This window comes from Panthera uncia, chromosome E3, assembly GCF_023721935.1.
Source record: "Panthera uncia isolate 11264 chromosome E3, Puncia_PCG_1.0, whole genome shotgun sequence".
Classification (NCBI taxonomy): domain Eukaryota; kingdom Metazoa; phylum Chordata; class Mammalia; order Carnivora; family Felidae; genus Panthera; species Panthera uncia.
Window position 1 is genome coordinate 25,737,799 of NC_064815.1, and position 13,466 is coordinate 25,751,264.

General features: G+C 56.7%; 1 protein-coding gene across 3 annotated transcripts in view; it reads right to left on the reverse strand.

Moving 5' to 3' along the window:
- The window catches only part of CUX1 (cut like homeobox 1), a 365,928-nt gene that overhangs the window by 77,803 nt on the left and 274,659 nt on the right, over positions 1–13,466 (reverse strand). For 2 of the 3 annotated variants that reach the window (XM_049638796.1, XM_049638798.1), the window contains exons 11-12: positions 9,185–9,373; positions 643–701 (exon numbers count right to left, since the gene is read on the reverse strand). In XM_049638796.1, the coding sequence (XP_049494753.1) occupies positions 643–701; positions 9,185–9,373 (248 nt within the window). The remainder of the gene's footprint in view (positions 1–642; positions 702–9,184; positions 9,374–13,466) is intronic. The other variant, XM_049638797.1, reaches the window with a different exon arrangement.

The following is a 13,466-nucleotide window of genomic DNA, read 5'->3' on the forward strand; positions in this document are numbered from 1 at the left end:
AGGGCCCAGCCATGGAGGCAGGGACGCTCAGGGACAGACTCTGCGGCCAGACTGGGGGAGAAGAGGGCCCTTTGCACTGTGGGGGCTGCCCATGAACTCCAGGGCTGGGCAACCTTGAGGGGGGGGGGCAGGGGGTCTGAGAGGGGGGGGGGGGGCGGGGAGGCCGGGCGTGGGGAGGGGACTTCACCTTGAGAGTGTAAACGTTAGCACTGGAGGGGTGACAGGCTTTTTAGCTGTTGCCTCTCGGAGGGGAAACTGGACATTGGGAGAAGAAAGTCCTGGCACCTGCAGGTGGGCAGGGGGTGGGAGGCCACGGGAACTCTTTCGACGGGAAAGCATTTCCCTGCTCTGCTCCTGTTCAGGGAACTTCTGTCTGCAACATGGCCCTGTGTTTTATAATTGCTTGAAAGGCAACGTCTCCTTTGATTCTGTGCGTGCTGGCCTACTTTAAACGCGCAGAGTTTTATGGAAAGTCCGGAGAATTCAGGCACAGGCCTGAGTGCAAACGCCCATGGCTCTGGGCGGCCCGGGGCAAGGACCCGTGGCTGGTCCCCCCACCCATTCCTGGTGCAGAGTCTCCTGAGCAAATGTCGCTGAGGAGCCCCGACTGGCGGGTGGCCGAGCAGGCGTCTCCACACTTACCTTAGTTCTTTCTTCACTTCCTCATAGTCAGCCTGTCCTTTGAGTTTTTCTTCCAGTTGCTGCAAACAGAGGAACTTTATTAGTGGCTGTGTCTGAAACAGGTGGGCGGACTTGGCTACGGAACAAATGTCTGTGCCCTCCCCCCCCCCCCAAATTCGTGTATCGCATCCCGACCCCCAAGGTGATGGTGTGAGGAGGCGGGGTCTTCGGGGGTGACGGGGGCCTGAGGGGAGAGCCCCATGGATGAGATCAGCACCCTCACGAAAGAGACCCCGCAGAGCTCCCTTGCCCTGCTAGGAACGTGAGGACACAGTGGGCAGACAGACGGCAGTCCGTGAACCAGGAGAGAAGCCCTCACCGTATGCGGAATTTGCCAGAGCCTTGATGCTGGACTTCCCAGCCTCCAGAACTCTGAGAATAAAATGTTTGTGGCTTAAACCCCTGGTTTAGGATGTTGTGTTATGGCAGCCTGTCCGGACTGGGACAGCCATCGCCGACTGCACTCCCTCTAAGCCATCCAGCCGTCCCTGAGAGGGAACACCGGCACCTAGAAGTGAATGGTGGTGACACGTGGGGGTCGCCTTTTGGCCCTCACGCTTCCGGCCCGGCGCGCGCGCGTGTGTGAGCGGGCACGGTCGGGTGTGAATGGGCCCGCGTGCAGGCGTGGTCACACACAGCGGAGCATAAAACTTAACCGAGGTGGGACAAGGCTTTACGTAAATGGAAAACAGAACAAGAAAAGGCCATTTTGTATGAAATACCGTGAAATGGCAAACAGGACGGAGAGAAGTTCTCAGCACTTTAAAATCAGCGCGTGGCTTTTCCCGAAATACATTAGGCAAGCTGACACAGGCAGTCAGTTGCATGTCAACACCTCTGGCGGGGACCTTCCTTGCTGACAAGGGGTTCGAGCCCTTCGTCGTGGAGCGCTGGCACGGGAGGACCCTCGGAGGGCAGCTGGCCAGCAGGGCCAAGGCGGGGCGCAGCCGACTCCCCGGCCCTCGCGTGCCCTTCAGAGGGAGGGCGAGGTGACACGCTCCCGATAGGATGACGCTCTGACGTGCTCCATCAGGGTCTGCGAACTCACGGGGCATTGATGTAATCGGTTTGCACAGAGCTCTGCAGGGCTTTCTTGCCAGGAGAGGCCGTTAGCTGTGGGTGGTGGGCAGAGGACGCGCTCCTCCGTGAGGGTGTTTGGACTAGTTTGCTTGTGACCTCCCGCAAAGGGGAAGGAGACAGACCCAGCTGGGGCAGGGGATGGCAGACGATTTAGCAGGTTTCCGGGCCTGGGGGGCGGAATCCACAGCGCCTTCCCATCTATAGGGTTCTGCGTGGCCAGCCACGACCGCAGCTACAGTTTAAGTCCGGGTGAGAATGTTCTAGAGTTTGGGGAGGACATGCCCATCCGGCCCATCGGGCTGGATGCTCAACGTGCATCTCAATCTGCCTGCTGTTCAAGGATTCAGGTGTTCTGTAAGCTAAACTCATTTCGCTCCTCTTTTCCTGTCGTCTTTGCTGGCAGTTTCTTGTGTATTTCCATGGTGTAAAACTGCTCTGCCCTAGTTCCTTTTTATGACCCCTTGTCAACTTCCTAACGGTTTCTCGTCCCAGTCAAACGGCGGGGGGGGCGGGGGGGGGTAGCATACAGTCATATTCCCACACCAGGGTCTCTGCAGGTCTCTTGAAGAAGCGCTTATTTCACTCCCCTACGATCGAGTGCAGGGAGCACTCCCAGACAAAAGGTGATCTGGTACCAGGCCGGAGGTCAGGGATGCTGGATTTGGGACACACACACAACTCGGTCGTGTTCAGGGAACACGAGACAGACAGGAGGGAGGGCAGGGAGAGGGGAAAATACGGAGCGCTTCCGAACCCGGTGCGGCACGGAACCTGGAGTCAGTTCCGTCACTCATGAGCTGGACACCTTGGGGCTCGGTAATGAGTGTTTCATCTGTGAAATACGGGAAGGGCAGCAACGACCTCAAAGGGCCAAGCAGAAGAGCACGGGGCAAGGTCCTGGTGCAGATGAGGCGCCACAGGGCCTTTGATGTGGGGCTGTCATCACGGCCCAGCCTCCCAGGGAGCATGGCTTTGCAGACCTGTGATGGGCCCTAATTAGAAGGTTTTAGGACTGGAGCTGTGTAACTTGGTCGGATGTGACATTTTTCGCTGAGAACTGAATAGCTTTTGCTGAAATTTGTCACCCCCCTGGGGGCATCTTAATCAAGAAGAACCCAAGACCGCATCTGTAAACCTCTGATGTTCATTTCTTCGGGCAGATGATTGGATGCAGGCTGGCGGGGCCGCCTGACAGAGCCTGTCCTGACCCGTGAGCACCTCGAGCCCGTCTTCACCACGGTCTCTGGGGAGTGCGATGTCCCCAGAGCCATACTCGTAGTGGCGTGAAGGGGCAGGAGGCACACGGCCTGTGGTACCAGATATGCCCACCGTGGAAAAAAAGATCAATGGTCTTCTGCTTGGGCTTCAGACCAGAAACTCCCTGCTGGGTGCCTGCAAAGTCTAGTTTCCAAAACTCTCAATCTGGAAAGGCAACAGGTGCTCCGTCTGTCGTTCTCTGCAGAGGAAGGCTCCGCTCCGATTTTGCTGGTGCTCCTCGGGGTGGGCCGGGTTCCGTGCCCCAAACGCGATCTCATTTAATGTTGGCATCGCTTCTGCAGAGGTGGCTGTCTGCCCAGAGAGCAAACGTGTCACTGGGTTCTACCATCAGACCTAGTTAGAGCAGAGGCCGGCCGCACCTGTCGGTAATTCCAGGAGGAACCGAGAAGGTGCGTGTGCGGAGGCCAGACCAGGCACTCACTGGAAGCCTGGGCTCCGGAGCCCGACAGGTCAGGGCCAAGGCCTGGCTCTGCCACTTAGTGGCGGGGTGACCTTTATTTAACAAGACACTGAACTCAGTTTCTTCATGTATAAAATGGGGGTCTTGGTGCACACGGTATAGTGGTTTGGCGAGGACTGGAGGAAATAATGCTAAGTGCATGGCATGCGGCAAAACGCTTCGCAAATGGTTGTTACCGTTCCCGTGGTTGCTAGGACTTTAACCCTGGGGGGTGGTACTGAATAGACTGCATGATTCTGGGAGGGACTCTCCGGTTCTGAATCCAGGGGCGCCCCTTATGGAGTTCGCCACATCCCAGCTCCCCGGCAGACCCACGGAGGAGGAGCACGGGTGCCCGGGGCAGCGCTGGCCGTGAAGTGCCGTGGCAGGCAGGCAGTGGTCTAGTGTGTGCAGCATCTGGGAACCAGGGTATCTTCCCGAAAAGGTGCTTGGCGAAGGAACCCGCCTGGGCTTTCACAGAGAGGTGAGAAAAGGTCAAGGGTCAGAGACGGGCTGCTGGCCCACCCCTGGCCTGCAAGGGTGTCCCCCTGGGTGAGGGGCTCACGCCTGCCGGGCCTCACGCTCCTCATCTGGATGACGGGTTTTCAAAGGGCTGCGGCGAGGACACGCAGGACACACAAGTGCCCCTCTGAGAGGACCACGTGACGTGGGTCACGTCCGTTCAGTGACAGGGAGCATACATGTCGTTCCGGGAGCTCAGGAGGTGCTCGTCAAATTATCTTGAATTGCTTAGATGAATTAATTATCCAGAGGAAGTGCTTAAGAACCTGGCTAAGCCTTGAAGAATTAAGGAAATTTAATTTGAAACGCAAGGCATACCGGCGTGTGGCAGACGGGTGCCACGTTTATAAAAGACACCTCTTACTCAAGTTCTGACACGCCTGCCCCCTGTTTTAGGGCTGCCAAATGAAGGGGCCTCTGAGGCAGAGACCCTCGGCAAGGCCCTTCTTCTGGCCGGCACAGCAGGGGTCGGGCAGTAACGTATCTCTGCCCCAAAAGAGACGGTAGGCCGGTCAGGTGGGGGCGCTGCCGTGGGCAGACGCCTCCGTCTTTCCTCCAGGGATGGTCAGAGCCAGGCTTTCAGCCGTGTTTTCTTAGGAGCGACAGCGCCGGCCAGGGGCATCAGGGTGTGACCCCTGTCTTCACGGGGACCACCAGTCACAAATGAGGAGGTGTGACCGGGCTCCCGGTCCAGGGCGGTGGCGGTGGGGGGCGGCGGGGACGGGGGGGGGGGGGGTCTGAGGCCCAGGCCCTCAGGTAGACACTGCATGTCTGAGGTCCAGGCTTAGGATTCCACCTGCACGGGGAGCCCATTTGGTCTCCACGGTTCCCACGCGAATTTAGGACCTACAGATGCTGGGTGTGGCGGGGTGGGGGGAAGCCCAGAGGGCCCGCGGGCACAAGGTCAGGCCGTGGAGGGGGAGTGACAGTTATACTGGAGGGCTCGCTCCCGGCACGGGTCACTGCCAGTTTCCACGAGCTGTGGTCCAGGTGTGACCTAGGCGGCCAACTCCTTCTCACGGAATGGCGCCATCACAGACCAGGAGGGCCCAGGCTCCGTGCTCAGGCCGCCTGGACGTTGCCCGTCGTGGTCAGCTAGGTGTGCCGCGATCCGGGGGCGGCCTGCAGGTGAAACGCCTCGGTCCATCTCCAGGTGGCCGGGGGCACGGGTGTCCTGCCAAGAGGACGCGTCGTAGGTTCCCGTAAGTAATCAGCTCCTGAAAACGTTTCCAGTGATGGGTCCGGGTTTACAGCCACTCTGGAGGAGCCCACCTGTGGCCTCCTGCTCCTACCTCAATCCTCACGTGGACCTCGAGGCCGCTAGCATGGAGCCCCTCAGGTTTTCAGAGACTGAGTCCAGCGTGCTCTCTCCCGGGGCCTTGCCACCGTGGCCACGCAGATCGCCTCTGCTTCCTGCACCGGGGCCACCTTTGCCTCCTCTTCCCCACGGAAACCCCCTTCTTTCCTCTCCCTGACTCTGTGCTCACACCGTCTTCAAGATCCAGCCAGGACAAGGCTGTGGGGAGCTCGGTCCCGGGCTCCCTGCTGTCGGGCTCGCCTGTGCCATCCAGGCTAAGTCAGTCCTGCTGGCGGGCAGGCGCGTGCACGGGCCTCTCCTCACCTCAGTGACCTCCTCCGTGAGACCGGATCACCATCACGCCTGCTCGTGTGGTGAGCCCGAGACATCGATGGGACGCTCACCGAAACAGGACGGAAGGCGGCCTCGACGGAAGGCGGCCTCAGCGCAGAGTAAATCCGCTGCCGGGCGAGGGAACCTACGTGCCAAAGAGGCAGCGTCCAGGATCAAAGGCCCCAAGTGAGTCTACGGAAGTGGTTGTTTCTTTTTTCCTGGCCCAACCCCCCGAGGGACAAGGCGAGCTCCACGGTGGCTCAGCAGGACCTTGCAGGAGATGGGGGTGAGGGGAACAGAGAGTTGGGGAGGCATGTGGTTTGCAGACAGCCCCCCCCCCCAGACGATGCTAATACACCTGCCCACCACCCCCTTAGTGGGAAGTACTCATCTTTAAAAAATATACCTTCTCCTAATGGGAGAATGGCATTCTTTTAGCTAGCCTTTCTTATAAATAGCCATTTTAAATGGAAGCTATTTATCGGGAGCTTTATTTTCTGTGCTTTAGCAAGGAGAGTGCAGGTGACTGCCTAATTATACTGCCTCCGTATTGAAGTGCTCCAACAGAAGACCACAGAATAGAGTTATCGAAAATAGCCGGCTTGTAATGGCAGTCGGGTTAGTTCATTAATTACAAATACAGAATTGGCCCGGACAAGTGGCACTGTGCTTGAGCACTTGTCAGATGAGACAGGAAGAAACATCACCCACGTCTGAGCGTGTTTCGCCGTCTAAGACTAGAGGGTATGCCGCTGCGCGTGGAGAGCGATGCGTTTAGGGTGAATCTGGCTCGAGAAAGCAGAGCACGGCGGGAAGAGAGACTGGAAAACATCCACCTGTCCATTTATCCTCGCACAGTTGCCAATCGATCGTTGAGGCAAAGGGAGGAAATACTGGTTGCGAGAGATGGAGAGTTTCAAGGTGTCAGAGAAAGCGAACCAGTGAGTCCCCAGATCCGGTCCATTTCAGTGCTACCACCAAGAAGTACTGTACTGGTCGAGAAACCCCAAGAAGCCGCAGCATAAAGGCTCTGCCCGTTATGCCTTGTGCCCTGTGGGATCAGCCCCACACCCCACCAGTGACTGCCATCAGGCACAGGAGCATCTGTCTCAAAGACCATCGCCAACATGCATGGCAAAACCACGCCCGATGTCAAGCAGCTGAGCCGGGCCGGAAGCCTCAGCATCCTCAAGCGGCGGTCCCGATTCGAGCCCCACGCGCCGCGTCCCAGGGTCCCCCAGAGCTGAATGACACGGCCCAAGAAGGAAAAGGCTGCGGTGGGGCGGGAGAGGGAGGAGGAAGAAAGGAAAGCCCCAGGGCAAGCTCAGGTGCAGCTCCTGGCTGCTTCCGAGGGACCGCTGCTGGGTCGGAGACCCGCCCCCTGCCACCACTGCGGAAGCAGCAAGCTGCCCATTTGACAGGTCTCATTCCTATTTTCTTCATAATTGTATTGCTGTTTAGTTTAGGTTTGAGACTATAAATTATACACATTAGGGAGAAAAAAAAAAAGCCCCGGGAAGGGAACTGGTTCAATTAACCTCGTTCCTTTGGGTGAGGGAGGCATAGAGGTGTTCTTTGGGGGATGCTGATGCCTTTTGCGTGTGGGTTCAATATTGGGGCGATCTTCACTCCTGGTGACAAGGGGTTAAGATAATTAGAATCAGAGTCTTGTTACCAGAGGATATGTTTTGATTATTAGATCAGATGAAGATAAGGGAGCGGTAATTTTGGAAGAAGTATTGCCAAATTGTTTCATTAACTGCACCGTATTAAAGAATTCCCCCAAGATACGGATAAAGAACATTAATTTGTGAAACTGCGTTTCATTTTTTTTTTTTTTTGAGAAGGCAAACATTAAAACGTTAACTGATTTAGAAGAAATTGCTCTATAATAAAAAATGTAAGGTCTATAGCCTCCCTCTCATAGTCAAATGCGGGATTGTATCTGAGTCAGACCCCTTAACTGTAACAAAGGAGAGAAAGGCAAATTATCTAATAATAATGCCACTGCTGGGGTCAGAAATGGCTATAACATGAGAAAATTAAATTTAATCTAGAAATAAAAAATGAGTGCTAGTGCTCACTGGGCAGGCTGATGGGAGAGTAAGAAACTCAGAAGAAATAAATGCCACGGGTCCTCAACCCTCTCCCCAAAGCCGGCAGGACCGGCTCTTCCGAGGGGCCCAGGCACCCAGCGGTTCCTCGGACAGGGAGTGAAATGCACCCCGAAGGGGCCAGGAAGAGACCAGGGGGGAAGTACGGTGGGGGCCCTGAGTCAGCGAGGTCAGGCCAGCGAGCTGCCGGGAGCACAGAACCTGTTGGAAACTCGGCTGTGGGTCAGAGACACGGTCGTGCGCTGGGAAGGAAAATGTCAGTTTTGTAAAAAAATCCAAACGGGCCTAACTACGTCCTGGAAGTACTTTCTATAAGAAAAAGTTTTCCTGATGTTTTTGTCTAACTCATCTGGACGTACCGCATTTAGTATACGGACGGCTGTGCTCGGCCGTCATTCACGTGCTCTGCACGCACACGCGGGGCAGGGCGGGAGGCCCGGGAGGGCATCGCCCAGGCTGGGGAGGCACGGCGGATCGGGGGCACATCTGGCCCGGGAGCTGGGCCCACACGTCACTAGTCGTGTCACTGAGCGTCAAGCAAGCTACCTCCGAGGAGGCCCCATGGCTCTCTGGTGCACCACAGACCTAGGGTGCGAGGATTACCCTCACGTTACATTAGCTGCAACAGGCTGGAAATGAATCAAGTGCAATCATTTTTAAAAAGCTGAGCTGGACGAACGAAGGGCACGTCTGTGCAGACAGCTTGTGACCAACCCTTCACCAGCAAGTGCACGAAGTGGCAGTCTGACATCCCGGGCTGGGAAGCATGGCCACGGGTGGGCGCGGGACGGGGCCTTCTACCAAGCGCTGCCTGCAAGGGATGGCCCATCGAGGGCAGTGCGGCCCAGGCAAGAGCTGGTAAGGGTTCAAAGGCACTCTCCCCGTCTTGGGCCCCAGGACCCTGCTTCTAGCTCCCTCATGGAGGCTCAAGGTTGCCCTACTTGCGGTCAGTTCCAGACAAGATGCTCTCCAGAAAGACCTGACGGCCCCGGTGCACCCAGGCTTCTGACAGACGTGTCCAGGGGATCCTCACTGTTCCCACAGGAGGGAAGAACGCTTGTTGACGGTTGGAGTTCAGACCAAGAACAACCTAAGCCGTCACTCTGGCTTCCTGACGGAGAACAAATTCTCACCGGGACCCGTGCAGATTGCAAGCATGAGGTCTACTCATTGCAACAGCCGAGACGGGGCAAACGAATAAGGTGGCTTCTGGGACAAGGGCTCCCGCCACGGTCACTATGCCCGGCGCGTGCCCCCGATGCCGGGGACAGAAGCAACCCACTGAGGGGCTGTGGGTGTCAGAGGGGAGCCAGAAGCGCCGTGCCAGTCGCCCCCCCCCCCCCCCCCCACCCCCAGGGCCGTGTGCGGAGGAAGGCGGGGCAGCGGGCAGGCGCGCGGGTCCAGCCCTCCCTCGGCCCGCGGCCCCCTCGGCGCCCTTACTTTGAGCGTGCTGTTCTTGGCACTCAGCTGCTGCTCGAGCTGGGAGATCTGGCTGGCCGAGTTCTCCCGCAGCTTCGTGAGGCTGGCCTGGAGTCTCTGCACGTCCTCCACCAGCTGGGCGATCTCCCGCTCTTTGGCGGCCAACTCCACTTCCAGGCTGGAGCGGGTCAGCACCTCTATGGCCTGCTCCTGCGGAGGAGAAAGGAAATGACAAAGCCACCCGGGGTTCGGGCAGGGCTTGGGCAAGAACACTCAGGTGGAGGGATGCGGATGGTGAGCTCAGGGTGAGGCGTGACCTCCTGCCTCCGCCCGGACCCGCCAACACCCTCCCTGCACCACCTTCCTGTCTGCACGGCAAATGCGCCTGGATTCGGCCGGCGGACAAGGATTTACTGGGTGCCCACCAGGAGCCGGGCGTACGGTGAGCACAGGACAACGGTCCCTGTCGTTACGGAGCATCCAGCCAGCGGGAGGAGGCTGGGCGTGCGAGCCGCATCAGATGTGTCGGCTGATAGCATAAGCGTGTAGGGCGGCAACCAGGCCATCAGGAGACTGAAGCGGGGGCAGGGCCCGGGGTCAGACTTGGGCCAGGTGGTGGGGTTTTACTGATTTGCGTTTTTTTAAAGTGTATTTATTTTTGAGAGAGAGAGAGAGAGCACACGCACACGTGCACGCAAGTGGGGGAGGGGCAGAGAGAGAGAAAGAGACAGAGACAGAGACAGAGACGCCTAAGCAGGCTCTGCACCGCCAGCGCAGAGCCTGACAGGGGGCTTGGACCCACGGACCGTGAGATCACGACCCGAGCCAGAATCAAGAGTCAGAGGCTTAACGGCCTGAGCCACCCCGGTGCCCCGGCAGTGGGGTTTTAATAAGATGGTCAGGAAAAGCCCCGTTGACATTGTGACACCTGTGCAAAGATCTGAATAAGGTGACAGAGAGGGTCCAGCTGTGTGCTGGGGGCATGAGCAGGGGAGGGGCAGACAGAGAGGGAGAGAGAGAATCCCAAGCAGCCTCCACACTGCCAGCACAGAGCCCGATGCGGAGCTCCAGACCCACGAGCCGTGAGATCATGCCCTGAACTGAAACCAAGAGTCAGACGCTCAATTGACCGAGCCGCCCGGGTGCCCCCATTTCACGGGGATGGAAAACACTAGCAGCTACAGCCCCAGCCGGCAGGTGCAGCCAATCCATCCCACACACGATGCGCTGGTCACCGACTTCTCATGTTGGGGGACAGCCCGTCGTCAGGGAAATAATTTTTCATATCTACTGCCCCTCCCCAGGAAATTAAGGACTTTTGTCACTTAAGAATGTCAAGTTCTGTGTGTAAAGGAGTGACTCTTTTCTGTTTCTTTGGTTTGTGTCGTATTATAAAGTGGGTTCATTTCCTCCTGACTCCTGGCAGATGTGCACATGGCCCTAGCGAGCGTCTTCCCGCCAGCTTATTTAAAGGGCGCGTGCAGATCAGCTCTGTCCAGAGTGTGCTCCGTGGCCTGGTGCCAGCTCACAGACTGTTGCTGATATAGTGAGACACGCAGAGAAATGCAGAGTGAGCATTTAGAAACTTGTACAGCAGTTTGCCACGGCTGTGACGCTCTTACTGTCTTTTGTAAAACCATCGGTCTGCAATGGATCGGCAGTGAACAAGCAAACAAGCCGTCCTTGGCCACAGAGAGTTTGGGGAGCACCACGCCAGCCAACAACCAAGGTCAGGAGACATGGGGACCCGAGACAAGTCCTCCTGGCAACGCCAGGGGTTAGAGCCTGGGACACTAGTGACAGAAACACCTGGGAGCCGTGAGAGGGAGAGGTGGGGGTGGAGGGTTGGCAAGAGTTGTCAGAAGGAAGAGGGGCTCCACTTGAGGGCGGGGGCACCACAGGAGGGCAGAGGGGTCAGAAAGAGCAGGGACAGGGCATAAGGGGGAGTGACTGATGCCGAGGCCAGCTTGAAAAGGACCGAGCCTGCTGCCACCTGATGGTGACCGACTGCTCAGAAGGGTGGCCAGAGGCGCCTTGAGGTGGCGGGCTTGGGGACACAATGCAAGGGATATCTGGGGAGGTCAGACTTATGGGGGGTAAAGACTGAGCCACAATATCTAATTTATTTATCAATTTTCCAACCTGAGGGATGCCAGCCATAACAACGGTTTCGAGTGCTCTTAGGGAGAGCTGGTAAAACGAGCCACAAGGGGGGATCTGGGATTTTAAACGGGCAAGTGCAAGTTCACAGACCAGGGATCAGTGGCTCACATGATACGTGTAAAAACAGCAGCTCTCACTGCTGAACCTGGATTCAGGCTGGGGACCTGGGGGCAGGTAGTCCCAGAGGGCCATCTACTCCACGCCAGGGTCCTAGTCTGGCCTCGCCACAAGCTGGCCGTGTGACCTTGGGCACATCAACTATGTCTCAGGCACCCAGGCCAGATTCCTCATTCATAACACAGCCAAAGCCATTTGTGTCTTACATAAGCTAAATGAGATGAGATCATCCACCCAAATCAGTAAGACCTTGGAAATGAGACAGAAAAGAGCATTCTACTTGAAGCCCAAACGTGGCTCACTTCCTGGCTGTCCCATCATGAAGACACAAGGGAGATAGGAAGAAGCAGACAAGGGCCCAGGAGACGGTCACAAGAAGGGTCAGCACCGCCGGCTCCCTCGTGTCCGTCTGGGCCTCAATTCAGTTGCACCCGAATCACTTGGGGGCTTCAGAAAACGTATGGGTTCTGGGCTCAGCCCTGGAGACACAGGCTCAGGGAGTGTGGGGTAGGACCCAGGAAACTCCCTGGCGAGTCTGATGGGGTTCAGGGTCAGGACTCTGGCTCGGACAAGCCTCTCAAGGAAGGAACAGAAACTGACTTCTCCAAGTCTGACAAGAGGCCCGGGTGGGCACCACAACCAGGTCCCCAGAGTCTGTCCCAGCAGGGACGTACCCACGGCTCTGGGCTTCCACAACCCAGAGGGGGTCCTACGCTCTTCACGGGTGCCAGGTCTTGGGGGTGGGGGCTCTGACAGCTCAGGAGCCAGGAGAGGATGTGAAAATACTCTGCAGAGTCTAAAAACATTACAGGGACACCCGGGTGGCTCAGTCAGTTGAATGTCTGACTTTGGCTCAGGTCTCGATCCGAGGTTTGTGAATTTGAGCCCCACATCGGGCTTTGTGCTGACAGCGTGGAGCCCACTTCAGATTCCCTGTCCCCCTCTCTCTGCCCCTCTCCCACTTGCACTCTCTCTAAACTAAACATTAACAAAATAAATAAACATTATAAAAAGAGGGTGCCTGGGTGGTTCAGTCAGTTAAGTGTCTGACTCTTGATTTCAGCTCAAGGTCATGGTCTCACAGTTTTGTGAGCCTGAGGCCCACGTGGGGCTCTGGAGCTGGCAGCACGGAGCCCGCTTGGGATTCTCTCTGCCCTTCCCCCACTCACACGGTCTCTGTCTCTCTCTCCAAAAAAAAAAAAAAACCAAAAAACACACAAAACAACACAACTTAAATGAACATAAAAGCAGAAGCTATTGGTGGAGGACCCCAATGAGTTCTGTCCCTTTGAACCCCGTTCACCTCCCCTCTCTCCCCAGCTGCCTGCGTCTGAGTCCTGGATAAGCTACATAATGACCTCTTCTACCCGGCGGCCGTTTCCATATCAAATAGGGATGAGATGCCAGAGCCCCAAGCAAGACAGGGAAAATCAGGGAAAATCGAACTGTGAAACGAAGGTGCACCTAGGACCCGAGACTCAGAGACAGATGCCTGAACCTAGGCTAATACCTTACTTACATTTACTCCCACAGGGGAAAGATGAGGCCACAGGCACCTGAGTCTTACTTCTCTTTCCTACCGACCCCCCGTCTTTCTGCCAACACCAAGTGGCCAAAGTAGGCAGACTCCATCCGGCAGAGTCACCCGGTAGGTTCGCCTGCTAGATGCGTTTTCTCCTGTGACGGTTTGTTTAGGTTCAAGGGGTGGCCTGAGGCAGTGTCCCAGAGCCCTGGACTAATACTGGTCTATAAATACTCGACAAAGGACCTGAATATGTCCCGTCTCATTCAACGCACACGAAGGAGAGTAGCTTGACGTGGGGGAGAAAGAATGCGCTCTGGAGTAGGACAACCTAGGATCAAATTCTGCTTGGGCGTTTTCTAGCTCTGTGACCTTGGGCACATTACTTAACTCCTCTGAGCCCGTTCCCTTACTTGTAAAACGAGGATAATAAAACCTACCTCTAATGACTGCGGTGTCTCGAGGCATAAACGGGACAACCATATAAAGCCCCGGTGAGGC